The sequence below is a fragment of the Idiotropiscis lumnitzeri genome, chromosome 5 (assembly GCF_059441095.1).
Source record: "Idiotropiscis lumnitzeri isolate Australia: NSW breed Sydney's pygmy pipehorse chromosome 5, RoL_Ilum_1.0, whole genome shotgun sequence".
Lineage (NCBI taxonomy): Eukaryota > Metazoa > Chordata > Actinopteri > Syngnathiformes > Syngnathidae > Idiotropiscis > Idiotropiscis lumnitzeri.
Genome location: NC_142395.1, coordinates 6,186,939 through 6,201,659, shown reverse-complemented (window position 1 = coordinate 6,201,659; position 14,721 = coordinate 6,186,939). Strand labels below are relative to the sequence as shown.

Sequence of the window (14,721 nt, the reverse complement as noted above, 5' to 3'; positions counted from 1 at the left end):
ATCGCGGTTAATGGGGACCGAGACCACCCGCGAAAACTGAAAATCCGCGAAGTAGCGGCGCACCTTCAAAAATGCTTAAAAAAAAAAAGTGCGAAGTCGCGGCGCACCTTCAAAAATGCTTTAAAAAAAAATAAATAAATAAATAAATAAATATATATATATATATATACACGGGTAGAGAGAGAGAGAGAGAGTGAAATTCATGTTATAACAAAAAAACAAAACAAATTATTATTAAAACTTATTATTTTTTTATTCCCCAGCCATTATTTTTGTATTTATTCAATTACTTCTTTTTGTATTTATTTAATTACTTCGACTTTTACCTGCTGGTACGCCGTCCGGTGTGCCCTGTGAAATGAAAGGTGGCATTCTTCATTTATTTATTTATTCATTTATTCATTCATAACTGACAGCCTCGCGCTCTGCTCATGCCCGGGCGGAAGTTGTTCTTCTTCGGCTTAACTGCCACGCACGCCGGCCGGCCTCCTCCGGACCTCTCGCACGGTCCCGAGCGAAGCGAAATGTCGCCGCGCTAGTGCCCGGGCGGAAGTTGTTCATATACGGCTTAACTGCCACGCACTCCGGCCTCCTCCGGAGCTCTGGTATGGTCCGAACCGCGCGAAACGTCGCCCCAAATCGTGCCCGGGGGAACGTGCTCTTCTTCGTCCACTCTCTTCTTCGTCCACTCTCCTCTTCGGCGCACGCCGGCCGTCTAACCGCTCCAGCGCCCCGTCGTGCCGCTCGGCGAAACTACAATGCCCCCGAATATTTTTTAGACCCGCGAAGCACTGAAGCCGCGAAAGGTGAGGCGCGAAGTAGCGAGGGTTCACTGTACAATTCACGGAATTAAAAAAAAAAAGTTTTATCACAACCATCAAAATGTATTTAGACAATTTTGTATGTTATTAAATGTATTTTAGTGGCGCAGATATCACAATAGGTGGTCTTTTGCGTGAACTACGGAGTGTCAATTCCAAACTGACTGAAGTAAAATACATACAGTGGTGTAAATTCATACAGCATATCTGTGTATACACACACACACACACCCCCACACACACCCCTATATATATATATATATATATATATATATATATATATATATATATATATATATATATATATATATACACACACACACACACACACACGCACATATATCTGTAAATTTGCCTCATGTGACAACAAGAGTCTGATAAAAGGTTACAGTACAATAGCGCCGCCCACCAGCCCAGTATGCTTTGCGCACAAAGGATGTAAATAATAGCATCAAATCAAATTCCTTTTGTCTTTATTCTCGTGTTTCATTGTTTGCCAGTATGCCATTCAGTGTGCTGTTGTGTAATAATTTTATTTTTGATGCGACACTGTGATTGTGTCGTGTTGACAAATGACTTGCATATCCCTCGTCATTGTATGAATCTAAGCAACTGTCATCTTATTCTACAATAATTGACACGCAATTGTCCCTCAATACCGCGTGAGCGCTGCAATATCAATAAAAGCCCATTTGATAACTTGAAGAAACGCGAGTATTTGTCCGAAGTGGCTAAGGTAAGCGCAAATCCATTTTTTATGGCAAAACAGATAAAAGCATACAATGCTTGAAGAGAATTGAAAAGTGCCGCTGTTGTCACAGATACACAGTACAGATTACAGCCGGCTAACATGTATGCTTATATTGTGGCCGTGTTGGCAGTGGTAACCTGGCCATCAAAAGCAATGGAAAGCAAGGTCTTTAGTTGAGCTTTGCTCTCGGAACACAGCTCAAAAAGGCAAATCTACCTATTCCTATCTACACCTGTTGTTTACTTGGGCGCTTTTGTCGCCCATGTCTCTTGCAAATGCTGTATTGATTTTAGAAGTGTATACATTTATTCATTTGTCAAGCCCTTTATGTGGGATTCAATCATAATGGAAGTGAAAAAAGGAAGTGTGATCCTAATCTCACAGCTCATGAGAGCAAGCAGCCTCAAGCCGTTTTTCTGGGTTTTCTTTCCCCAGACCCTTTTCTATAAGCAAAATCTATATATTCAAACTTATTAAAAATTAATTTCTGCATTTCCTTCTGAGTTCATTATGCAGGCCGCCATGAGGAAAGTGGACACCACTGCAACTAAAGCCTCACCTACTACCAAGTGTTCGTTATGACCACAGCACGAAAAAAACTTCTTGATGATGATGTTTTATGATGCTGGACGAATACCAAATATAATCTAACACAATGCTGATAAGCAGTAGTTTGTAATCAATTTATCAAATTAACAGAGCTGATTTGTATATGGACATCTCTTTAAAGGTAGCACATTTTGCAAATCAATGTAATTTACAATAGTGGTTGAATAATTTTGGGTGCAATGCCGCTAATGCAGACACACACAAACACATTAACGTGGATGTGACAAGCAGTGTACAAGACAGCAAAACAAAGGAACTTGGGCTCACAACATCTTGAAATGTTTGGGATTGAATGTCGCATTTCATTAAATTCTTTACTGAACTAAAAAGGAAAAGCGTGTAATCTGTATCGCACTTGTCTGATGAGTGCAACCTAAATCAATAAAGGTTAAAACACAGTTGACGTCTGTAACAGCCTCTAAAATTTTGAAGCGATTTGAAAACATGGAGAGGTCGAAGATTGCCAGACTGTCATATTGAAATAAATGTAAGTTCACAAGATGAAGAAAGTGTGTACCTGGAGGCATCAAAGCTGTCGTAGGATCCCACAGTGTAGTGTCTGAACAATTTCCGCCTGTCAGCACGGTCCGCTCGGGAATCTGGCACATCACAACAATGACATCAATGTTAATATCCAATCATTGGTATTACATCAAGATGAAGTACTCAAGCCATTTTCTCAGCCAAGCCAATAAAATAGATTACTTTGAAACACACACACGCATGCACACGCGCGCACACACAAACACAACTGTCTCAGTAATTTATGAAAACACATTCTTCATAGTTTTCCATAAATTGATGAGGACTCAAAAAACTTTGTTGCGGAATGTTGACTCCTTCATTAACAGAGTTGTTCAATTCTTCCACAGCGGTAAATACACTGTACGGAGCTCCAGAATAACTCCAGAATTTCCTTTTATTTTTTTAATCGATGCACAGTGGACCCCAAGATGAAATTTTAGCAAGTAGAGCATTTTGGGGCTCACTAAACTGACTTGCAAAGTAAGTATTCATCAGACTCATTTTCACTCAATATTACTAATAAAGGAAAGTGTCGAGCAATTTTGTCAGTGACAAAAAATATTTTAACCATATAAAGAGTTTATTTTAAAAGAAAATCAGCAAATCTACTTGCTGCAGTGGTCCAAGTCAATGAAAATTGTAGTTGCGCTGTGTCCAAATTTAGGGACAAAATGTGAGTATTTAGGGCCAGTCTCGCACCCTGCTGTGCCACTAAGGTCACATTTGGAACAGTTGAGGTGTTAAAGTTAGCTGGGTCATGGTTACCATCTCTTTTGTGTGTGGGTGGAGGGGTTGAACGTGTGTGTGTCCGTGATAAAGAATAAAAAAAAAAAAAACAATAAAAAACCCCCCACAAATCTCGACTTGTGAAATACGAATATTTACTCTGTTTTTAAACCAAACAAAAGAGGCTATCTTCAGCTTCCTGAGACTAAAACCTGTCCATCTGTCTTTCCAACTTTACTAAAGTCTTCTTGTCTTTGCAGCTCGGCAAGTGACCACATGATGTGGGTTTTGTTTTCTCCTGAGTCTGAGCCTGAAAGAATGAGCCTGGAGATGCCAAAACAATTTGATGACTGAGAGGAACGTCGCAGTCGGTGATAATCGTTTCTCGTGACTCTTCCCGAGAGTCAAATTAACATTTCATGTGATGGTAGAATACACATCAGCTGAATAGCATTTAAATAAATAAAAAGAGCAGAGCCAGCGGGTATCAATGTAGGCTAATTAAGTTGAAAATAAAATACTTGAACAATGGCTCAACTAATCAAAATCTCAGTATTGGTTACATAAATATGAAAGGCACTCCTTGTTAAAGCTTTGAATATTTACGTCATTAATATGAACAAGAGCTCTACAACCCTTTAATGACTTTGACCGTGATGATGATGCAAAAATAAAAAAAGGTGGGTGGATAAAAACACTGATTCCCATCTGCAACACCCTCATAATGACAAATCTAAAAATAGAAATCAATAAAACATTCAATAAAAATAATCATTTCATTCCATCATCAAGATTCCTCTTGTTTTCTATGTTTGTCTTATTCAGTCCCGATAATGCTCTGTTTTTTACTTCACATCGACTCTTAGACCAGCTGTCACACTTTCACAGAAACGCCATTCCCCCTGATCCGGCTTACATCTTGTCATCTTTGCAGGAACATTTTCTTCTCCCCCTAACTCTGTGCCCACAGTATAAGATTGGAGGCGGGAGGATGCAGCACAACAGCACTTTAAAAAAAGAGGCGAGCAGTGGTATAAAGTTTACATGATGCAAGAATGAAAAAGAGGCTCAGGAACAAATGAAGTTTAATTGCTCCGTCTTGGTCTCAATGGCCACAGATCAATAGAAAAGAAACCCGGCATTTTGCTCAATATTATGTGTGTATGTATGCGGTATTTAAAAATAAAAAAAACAATTGTGTGAAAATATTTGGCCTTTGTCTTGGTTCTAACCAAAATTATCATGGTAAAATCTCAGAATAGAAGGATGAAACACACGCACACATGCACGTGCACACGCATGGCTCCCACTATAGCAACTACCATCCTCGTAATGGCACAATGGTGAATTAGATATTTAATCATCCGTTTTTATTTGCTTCTTTGTTGGTCGTCAAATTTGTTAACAAGATTCACTTGGTCTGTGTCACAAGGAAGGTTGGACAGCGCTGATGAAAAGAATGGCAGGAACATTTTTTTAATTGACAAACCTTCACACATGCAGTCAGTCATAAGCATAGTATTTTAATTCAATGACTTGTATTGGATTTATTTTATACAGAAAAGAAAACAAATTTCTCATTGAAGGTGTCGTGTGTTGTATGAAGCGATGCGCACAACCTGACCGTCTAACGATACATCTGCTAGGAAAAGTATTTTCATATTTAAAGTTTGCTATATTTTGCGCATGGATTGCTATGACATGAATAAATCTCAGGAAAATTCCATGCTCCATGATTTTCAGCAAGCCTCAGACTTCAATGAGTCGCTCCTCTTTGGTGGTAGCGCACAAAAAAGGTTACAAACATCGGTTAGAAGACTTGACAGGAGAATGTGCGTGATGAAAAGTGAAAAAAAAAAAGACTTGAACTTGAACAGAAGAATACAAACCTATATGAAGAGACCCGCCTCCTAATTTCCCACTTAATGTTAATCACCGTATCATTGGAGTGTGTTTTATCGGTGTTATTATATTAGTAGTAGTTACCAGTGGCTAAGGTTCTTTCCTCTGGGTTTATGCTTGTGTAATGCATAAAAACATGCACAATAGTCTGCCACTGTATTTTTTAATGAACTGCAGTTTAACACCATTCAAAGCTACTTATTTAAGGTTGCTCCAGTAAAAGTCAGGTAATCATGACAAACAAAAACATGCCTGACCTAAAAATTGAGTCCTGAGGCAAACATTTAATATGCGGAACAACAAATAAATTGTAAAACAGTAGATTTGGGGTTTTGGAAAATGAAATGTTGATGGGATGCAATTGAATTAAGAAAATTTATGTTGTCCCATAAGGAGTTGATAATTTGAATAGGCCATACCCCTTTAGATTATATATTTTTTGAATCCTGCGATCCAAATGAAATTGAAACCCTATTGGAGAATCAAATAATCTCTTTTACAGTACTTATTTGTGGTCATTTTTTTCCAGCTCTATGGGCCCTATTTTCATTCCCAGCATAGGTCTCGCACAAAGCGCAGTCCAAATGAGTGCATGGGTGGAGTTTTCTTTCATTTTGTATTTTGCTAAGACTTTGCACGGGTAGAATTGAGCGTAACGGGGCGTTTGTGCCATTGTGCCACATCCCTCATTTGCATTAAAATCAGGGACGACGGAGTGCAATACACCCGAATGAGCTTTGCTTGAGTCTGTGCATGTCATTGGCAAGTAAACTGCAAGATCTCCCCTTGCGGATGATGGAGTCAGGGTTACAACCTCCCAAATTTGGGTTTAAATGAATTTTGGCGGATGTTAATAAAAACGTAACAGCCAGTTTGGCCCGTGTGAGAAAATTGTGTCAGTCAGAGATAGTTAAGGTTGGGCATCGAGTCTCGAGAATCGATTGGAATGGGACTATTCTCCCAGCACCATTCGCTTTTTAAATTTCCGGTTTGGATGCCTCATCAGCTGAACAGTAGAAGAACTTGCTTAGACTATCAAAGAAGTGCGCACATGCTTGTGTGGTGTCGGTGCATCCGCCGTCAATCACAAATGTGGCTTAATTCTTTTAAAAGAAATAGAGACACCTCAGAGTAACACTTACATTAAGATGCTGTTGCGCAAAGGAGGTTGGATTATGTGCGTAAATTTACGGAGTGCCGTGTCGGACGAGTTTGATGCTCCCTCCCATCCAAGCCTCAGCCTACAGCGCACTGAACATCAGTGTGATTATTAGCCGAGTTAAACAATACAATACTTCTATTGCCAACAATGACGTCTGACAAAAATGCTTGGTCACTTCAGACGCAAAGAACCAGCTAACATTAGCATATGTGCAATATTTTGTATACCGAGGAAGCATGCGTGTCCACAACAGGCACATTTTAAACACACACTGAAGCTTACCTGCTGCTCATCAGAACTGGTTTGCCTAATTGCTGTGCTTTTGACTACAACAGAGGAGGTTTGTCCACCAGTAGAAGCTCAGTGTATACTCATTCTCTCGTGTACATTTATTTACAAGTTTTTTTAAATCTGAAGTTTTAGTGAAAGTAGAAAATTTGTACCTTATAAATTCAAGTTGATCAATTTGATATTAATGCTGGCTTAAAATGACCACTTGAGAAATGCATCGTAAAGTTAATAAAAAAGTGGAACGCTAATAGCAATATATTTGTAAGTAAGTTTACATGAGTTGGTCCAAAAATAACTGGTTAACACCTTTATTTAAACCAGGGGTGTCCAAACCTTGTAGAGCCACATAATGGAAAAAAAACAAAGGAGGCCAGGGCTGCTTTGATATCTTTCTTTTAACACTAAATTAAACCGATACATCGCAGTAGGTAAAGTGTGTGTGTGTGAAGCTCTCTCTCTATATATATATACATATATAAATAAAGAAAGCAAAACATTAATATTTTTTTCAAGATTTTGGAGTGGCCAGTGGCCTTATCAAATTATTACTGATTGGATGAAAACAAGAGAGAGATGAAAACAAACTTCTTCTGTTCTACTATCTTACAACTTCGTGTATAGTAGTTAAATACAATGCAGGCAAATGACATGGGCTGTATCAAATGTTAATTCAGTCGATGCTGCAAGCCACTAAAAATGAATGGGCATGGTTAGGACACCCACAAAGGAATCAAAATTGAGAATTGTTTAGAACTGGAATAAAAACAAGAAACCAGAGTCATAACCCGACTCAGTCAAATTGAAACAATGCCTATCAGCTATATGTTTTGTCCTCAGTCACTAGTACCCGTAGCAGTGACTCATACATTTCTAATAAATACTATGCCGTCATGCTACATAAAGACGTTTATTACGGCTTTTGGCAGCACAAATGCCAGAATTCCACATTACAGTCTAGACTGCAACCAGCACCAGAAACGACCAGAGATAATATGAGAGAAATAGACACAACTGAGCTATTTTTTTAAATGGATGGTGGAAATTCTAATTGGCTGGCAGCTTTAGAGTCATCAGCCACAATGGCCAATTTACAAACCCTGGATGTAGTTGCTCGAGCATGCAGACGTGGGCAAACGCAGTAGCCAAGTACCACGTTGCATTCAAATTGCTCCTTTTCCTACTGTATGAATCTTGAGTAAACAGTAATATCATGTATGTATCACATGTAATGTATGTGCTAATACGAAGTGAATTTGAATCCGGACAGTGTCAGTCATGTGATTGACTGGCGTTCAGTTGAGGGTTTAAAGCACCTCTCGCCCTAAATTAGCTGGGATAGGCTCCTACTTCCCTGTGACCATGAACAAGATACAACAAATTGAGAGGTGCATAAACATGCATTAGTGTACCTTAGGTTACATTGCATTTTCACTTATGGGGATCCACAAGGATGCTAACTTGAATTTTAACAAAGCATGTCTAAGCAGGGCCTAATCCTGCTGCATCACAGCTATTGAATGAGAAGGATTAGCAGAAAGACGTGTGTGTGTGCGTGTGTGTGTGTTTATGTGTGATGCTGTGTGCGTGTGATTGTGAACGAGAGAAAAAAAAACAGTGAGAGCAATGCCAAGGCAGAAAATGTGTTCTCTCATTATTCATGAAGAAATGTGCACGTCACCCAAGACTGTAAAAGAAAGTACTTTAAACCTCCAAAATGGTGTAATGATTTTCAACGGTATGCAAAGCTTGCATATGGCTTTGTATGAGTAAACTTGCTCAGTTTTTATGAACTTCAATGCCAACACCATGTTACATACTGCCGATCAGAGGTGGGTAGTAACTTGCTACATGTAATCCGTTACAGTTACTCAAGTAACATTTTTTGATAAATTGTAATTCTAGAGTAGTTTTGATTCAACATACTTTTTAATTTTATTGAGTATTTGTTTATGTTAAGATGAAACTGTACTTTTCTCCACATTCGATTTGAGTAGTGAGGTTTAACTGCATTTCACCAATCGGATGGCATCAGGCTGTCACATGACCACACACATACAATTTTCAGCCTATGTCATAAAAAACTGTCGAACGGGCGTCTTTAGGGGTAAATACTGTAATGTACTCAGTGTACTACAACCAGCTGTTTAATTGATGCTAAAGTTCACCCAGTGGTTATTTTGCCGTGACCAGCAACACGTTTTCTAGTGTTTTTCTGTGAACCGCTCGAGAACCACAAGCACGAATTTTGTGCCGGTTAAAGTGTCCCAGCTCGTAGCATAGTCGGTACAGCGTTCACTCCGAAGGTTTAACTTTATTCCCTCATGGCACGGGCATGAACGCTACTCTGTATTTGATTTTATTGATTGATTTATTTTTAATTTTTAATTTTTACTGTGATTACAATTTCTTGCAGCCAGTGGAGAGTTGTATACGAGCCATTTTGTTTCATGGATTAATTGAAGAATTGAATAATTAATTATTTGAACAATTTAGCTCTAGCTTGTGAAACAATTTCCAAAATGATTAGGACCCGCAAAAAATAAAATGGTTGAGGTTATGGTTAAGGTGCGGATAAGTACGAGGTTAATAAAAAAGAGGTCATATTAAGATAAAAAAATTGGGTTGAGTTTACAATTAAGAAAAGTTTAAGAGTTTAATCTATATTAAATGAACATAAAGCCCTCAGTGTGACAACAATAACTATCAGCCCAATATTGGGATAAAATAACATCACTTGTATCGGTCCGATACTGTAAATTATGCCAATATTGAGGCCAATATGGAAAGCCCCACCAAATACACTAACGAACAACAAGCCAAAGTCTTCTCGACTAAAAACAAAAGTTATTATGCATATTGATACTTGGGATGAAAAAAAATTATGCGACACGGTCCCATTCACTTGAATAAGAGCTCCCTCTGCAGTCATCCGGCCCAACAGCCATGGCACCTGCTTATGGTGAGTGATTATTTTTAATCATTTATTTTTATTTTGGTGCTTGAAGATGTCTTCACATAGGCGTAGGGCTTAATAAATGGTCATTTGCATGTGTGTTTGTGGACATACATCACATCATCAACATGCCTCTACTCTCTGTCAATTTGTTCACTTCTGGAGGAGTCAGCACTCACAAGCTCGCGCACACGGACACATACGCAATCACACAAAGACGAACACAAACAAACACATACCTGTACAGTGCTCTTCACTTCCGTTTACATTTATCAAATACTTAAAAAAAAATACAAGTAGAGCGCGAAGGAAACACAAACAACTTATTTTTACACATTTCTATTCACAACAGATTGTTCATTGCCTCACTCTTTGAAGTGACAAAGCAGCAAAACATGACACTATGTCACAATGTCACAGACCACATTTTTACATCATCCTCCAACCCCGTGCATACCTAAATAACAAGCTAACGAAACATCATCCATTGCCGCCAGGTGAGCCCCCAGAACGCAAACCTTCTCTGCTGGGTGAGCCTCCAGTGCTACGACGACTATGGATTTCTAACCGGGTCAATGAGAACAAGCTAATATTTTCAAGACAAAGTGGTTCAAAATATGCCATAAGGTCTGATCCCAAGTTACAATATGTCTTTCTATGCAAGGGCTTGCAATAGAACACGTTAGAAAACTTTTGATGTTCTCACATATATGATATTGTTTCTAAAATGAGGAGAAACATCACCAAAGTTAGGAAGAGCACCTATTTTCTAAATGAAACTACAGTCAAGTTATTAATTTAATCTTCAATCTCTTGTATTGTGATCTAGACTACAACAAAACAGTTTGGTCCAGTGCGTCAACAATGACAACCGTTTAATAACACGACTCAGTCGGTAATACTTGACATTCACATTTCATCTTCGTCCCTCCTATTAAACAGCACACGCGCATGCATGTCTCGGTCATGGCCTTAACTGAGGCTACAAGCCTGCGAGCCACCATGCAATGATACTATCCTTGGACGGGATGTGTTGGCAACTTAAGCTTGAGGCACTTTGGGTAGGACACAACATTAGAAGAGCTCCCTGTGCCAAAGGCCTTGGGTCCAACTGTAAAATAGGCCACCCATAGGAAGGCAAAGATCCAGAGACAGCAGAGCAATTTGCCTCCAATCTGCCTCGATCATTGGTGACACACTATCTTAGGAAATTGAGGAAATCAGAATAAGAACGGACTTGACCTAAGCAACACTGTGCTTTATTAAAATTTAATTAATCAAAGAACCAGAGAGCAAAATACAAGGATGTGTAAAAAAAAACAAAAAAACAAAGACATTTACTCATTGAGAGTCATACTGCACAAGGCAACATGTGAAAGTGCATGAACAAGACAACTTGTGATGTTGATGGGAGACGTAGCGTGGTGTGATACATTTATTAGCTTGCCCCATGAGGAAATCAAACCACAGTTGAGTTAGCAGAGCAATGCAGCACTTAGCTTTATACACCACAGCCTCGGGGGAGACAAAGGCTGAGACACATGAAGCTCATATAGTGGAGAAAAAATAGCCACTTGACATTCCATGGCCTTGGGAACTTTATCATCCTGCATTGCCCTTGCCACCCTGCTTTGCACAGAACTGCTTCAGCTATGTCCTATACTGTAAATCAATGTTCCAAATAACCAAGGGCGCAAAAAGTAAGCCTCCGGTCATTGAACTTACAGCTCCTCTCCTCGGTGGCCTTGGCCAGGATCTCTTCCACACAGTCAGCTGGGAACCAGCCCACCTGGCCACGGGTGCTGCCCTCCCAGTAGCCACCTTCTCCAATACTCAGAACTGGACCGAGGAAAGAGGAGGTGAAAAAGGGCAGCAGTCTCATTGACAGAAAAAAATATTATATTGTGTTTTAGTTCAGTTAATTTGATCAAACATTTCGGTTCAATTTTGTGCTCGAATGATTTCAAGCCCAGTGTTCCAGGCTAGAAATTCAATAAACAATTTATAATAATTGACAGTCTTACCTTTGACTCTATCATTCTTATAGAGGTTGATCTCTCCTTCGGCCTGGGGAGTGTAAGGACGAACCACCACAAAGTGTCTCCCTGGGACCGCACTGTACAGCTTCCTTCTGGTGCCTTCTCCATGAGTGCTGGGACTGAAAAAAGCAGAAGCATCACTTGATGACATTATCACCACATTTTTTTTTAGCATTTCAGTAGACCCACAGCAAATCATACTAACTTTCACACTTGCACAATTTCATCTTATTGTTAATTTATTATGCATATTAAAATTTACCAAAGGGGGAATTCAACTGACTCTCTGCTGCTTATTTGAGTTGCAAAGTACAGAGAGAACCAGATAACACACGCGAGAGAGACGTCAGAGTGAAAGGAGTGCACAAAAACTGCTTGGGCTGAACAAGGGCACCTCCTCAACTGTAGGCTAGAAGCAAGCTTGGATCTTTCTGGCCACAAGTTGCTTTTTTTACCTTTTGAGTACAGCAGGACTTGAATGTGACCCTTGGGCGAGAGGCACTCAATAGGTTGCCAGATAATTGCAGGCCACAAAAAGACAACCATTCACCTACAGTATCCACAATTTTGAGCCTTCAGGGATGCTTTTGGTATGTATGAAGAAGCCAGAGGATCCGCAAAAAAAGAAAAAGTGGACAACAGGCAAACTCCAAACAGTAAGAATAATCCTGAACCTCATACTGTGAGGAAAATGAAAAAGGTAGGACCATCTCTCGAGTGCTCCTCTGCAAGTCCCCGCAGTCGAGACAAGATAACCAATACCAAAGTGATATTGTAGCGCCACTTACTGGTCAATCGTCATACTTCCACAAGAGATACAGTTAGAAGTATTTAATTCAAGTCCTGAAAAACGACAGAAATGAATTGATCTTAAGTCCGAAATAAATTGAACATCCTAGAATACAGAAAATGAGTTACAACAATACTTTTTGAAGCCCCCCTCAGCTATAAATAAATATTCACTGTTTTTATGATTGCTATAGAATGAATAGGAAAATAATAAAGCATGAGCTGCTCGTTAGAATTTGGTAGGAAAGAATAAACATTTATAAGTTGTATTTTTTTCTTCTCCAATATCAAACAAAAATATTTTTTTAATAGAATGACATCAAGATTTTAAGGGTCACATGGACTCAAACGGACAGGGAGGTGAAAACTATAGAAGCCTGAAGAGGAAATGAAGAGAATGAGCAAATGGATTGAGATAGAGGAAGGGATTTTTGTTCAAGTAAGTGGGTCACCTTGTCCTGTAGACTGCACTCCTTGTCAAACCGTCATGAGCCTTTGGAGAGCTAACCCAATTCAAAACCAAGTGTGCATGTGACTGCTCGCACTTTTTCTAATGGAAAGTCATGAACTGCAGGCGGAACAGAAACTGTGTAACCCGACTAACTACCAATTCCATAGAAATGCAAATTACATGACTATGACATTAACACTTAGCTGATTTGATATATTCAGGGGATTCTGTGCTATACAACAGAACTCTACCTTCTGCTTTTTCAATTTGTAATTGTAATCGATTCTATTACCAAGCTTTATATAAGTCAAGGCACTTATGTTACAGCCGCAAAATCTTAAAACATGCCACCAAATGAAAATGTTACACCAATTATGAATACTAAAATAATGATGAGCTTACAAATGTACTTGCTCAGTGTGAAATCTGAGTCTGTTTAATTAAACACGAAGCTGCAATGACATATTCAGTTATGTGAATGCAACAGGTGGAAACACAAATGTTTTGTACCTTCTGCTCTCTAATGGAAGAGCATTTAATTTGAAAAGATATAGCTATCAAAAGATATATTTGGAATTAATATTTTCCTTCCTTAATCACCCCAAATTATTTAAAAAAATGCAGATAAACCTCCATATAGTGGTGGGGTGGAGGATAAAAAAATATTAAGGGAAAAAAATCTTTAAATCGCTGAATACCTGGATGCCAAACCTCGAGTATGCTGGGGTCAACCTCGGACGACGTCTCATGGCATGCATCCTGATTGGTAATAATTGCATTACACTGCCCTACACCACACTATACTTGGTGGTTTTAAAATTCAAACAATAAGAATTGATATGATGACAATGACTCTAAAATCAACTTTTTCAAGCTTCATCTTTTGTTCAATTTAGACACATGTGCATTTTGCAAATGCCTTCCAACTCTTTAGCAATGGCGTTCATTGCTACAACGGAAAATAATCCAAAATGGCAATTAAGAAAACAAACTTGTTGCCAGAAAACATGATATGAGAATCTATTTTCAAGAAACAGCACATCCAAATGACTTGCACTCGTAAGCACTGAATAAGCCATGAGCATCTGCTTCACATTTAATTTGCTGCAGATTAGTACAACTATTGCCATTAAAATTGGCAACACTACTGTATGAGACAGAGTTGAAATGAACTCATACACAGTTCATGAAGAAAAGGAAAATATCTGATATTCTTTAAGGAAGTGACTAAAAACCCAGCAACTTGTACATACACATTTACATGTGTGTATGCAGTAGCCTATGTAAAGGTATCATAATAAAATTCATAATTTAATAAATTTTTTTGGAAAGAAGTACCGGCTCTTGTTTTTTTTTTATAATGCAGTAAAAGATAGCAACAGCAATTGGTAAGATATTTGGATACTTTATAAGTCAATGCTAAAATATAAAACCACATTGCGGATTTTTGTTGTTATACATCTTTCATTAACATTGAAGCTTTAAGTGGGCCCGTATGCAGCACTATGGAGTACCAGCACTTCTCAATTTTAGCCGCAAGCGTGCCGGAACTTTTTACGGCATAGTAGAACCTGCAGGACCTTCTCTTCTTCTATTTCTCTCTTGCACTTTGTGATACTCAACTGCTAAAGCAATTCGAGTACCTCAAATAATAATAAAAAAAATGACAGGATCTTTTTTTTAAGGTAACATTCGTTCGGTG

The 14,721-nt window shown here is 38.8% G+C and overlaps 1 protein-coding gene across 2 annotated transcripts in view; it reads right to left on the bottom strand.

Annotated features, from left to right (window-relative positions):
- Positions 1 to 14,721, bottom strand: part of LOC148336711 (SH3 and multiple ankyrin repeat domains protein 2-like) — a 225,084-nt gene that overhangs the window by 70,164 nt on the left and 140,199 nt on the right. For both annotated transcript variants that reach the window (XM_088295368.1, XM_088295369.1), the window contains 3 exons: positions 11,765 to 11,898; positions 11,466 to 11,579; positions 2,699 to 2,780 (listed from right to left, as the gene is read on the bottom strand). In XM_088295368.1, coding sequence (XP_088151494.1) covers positions 2,699 to 2,780; positions 11,466 to 11,579; positions 11,765 to 11,898 — 330 coding nt within the window. The remainder of the gene's footprint in view (positions 1 to 2,698; positions 2,781 to 11,465; positions 11,580 to 11,764; positions 11,899 to 14,721) is intronic.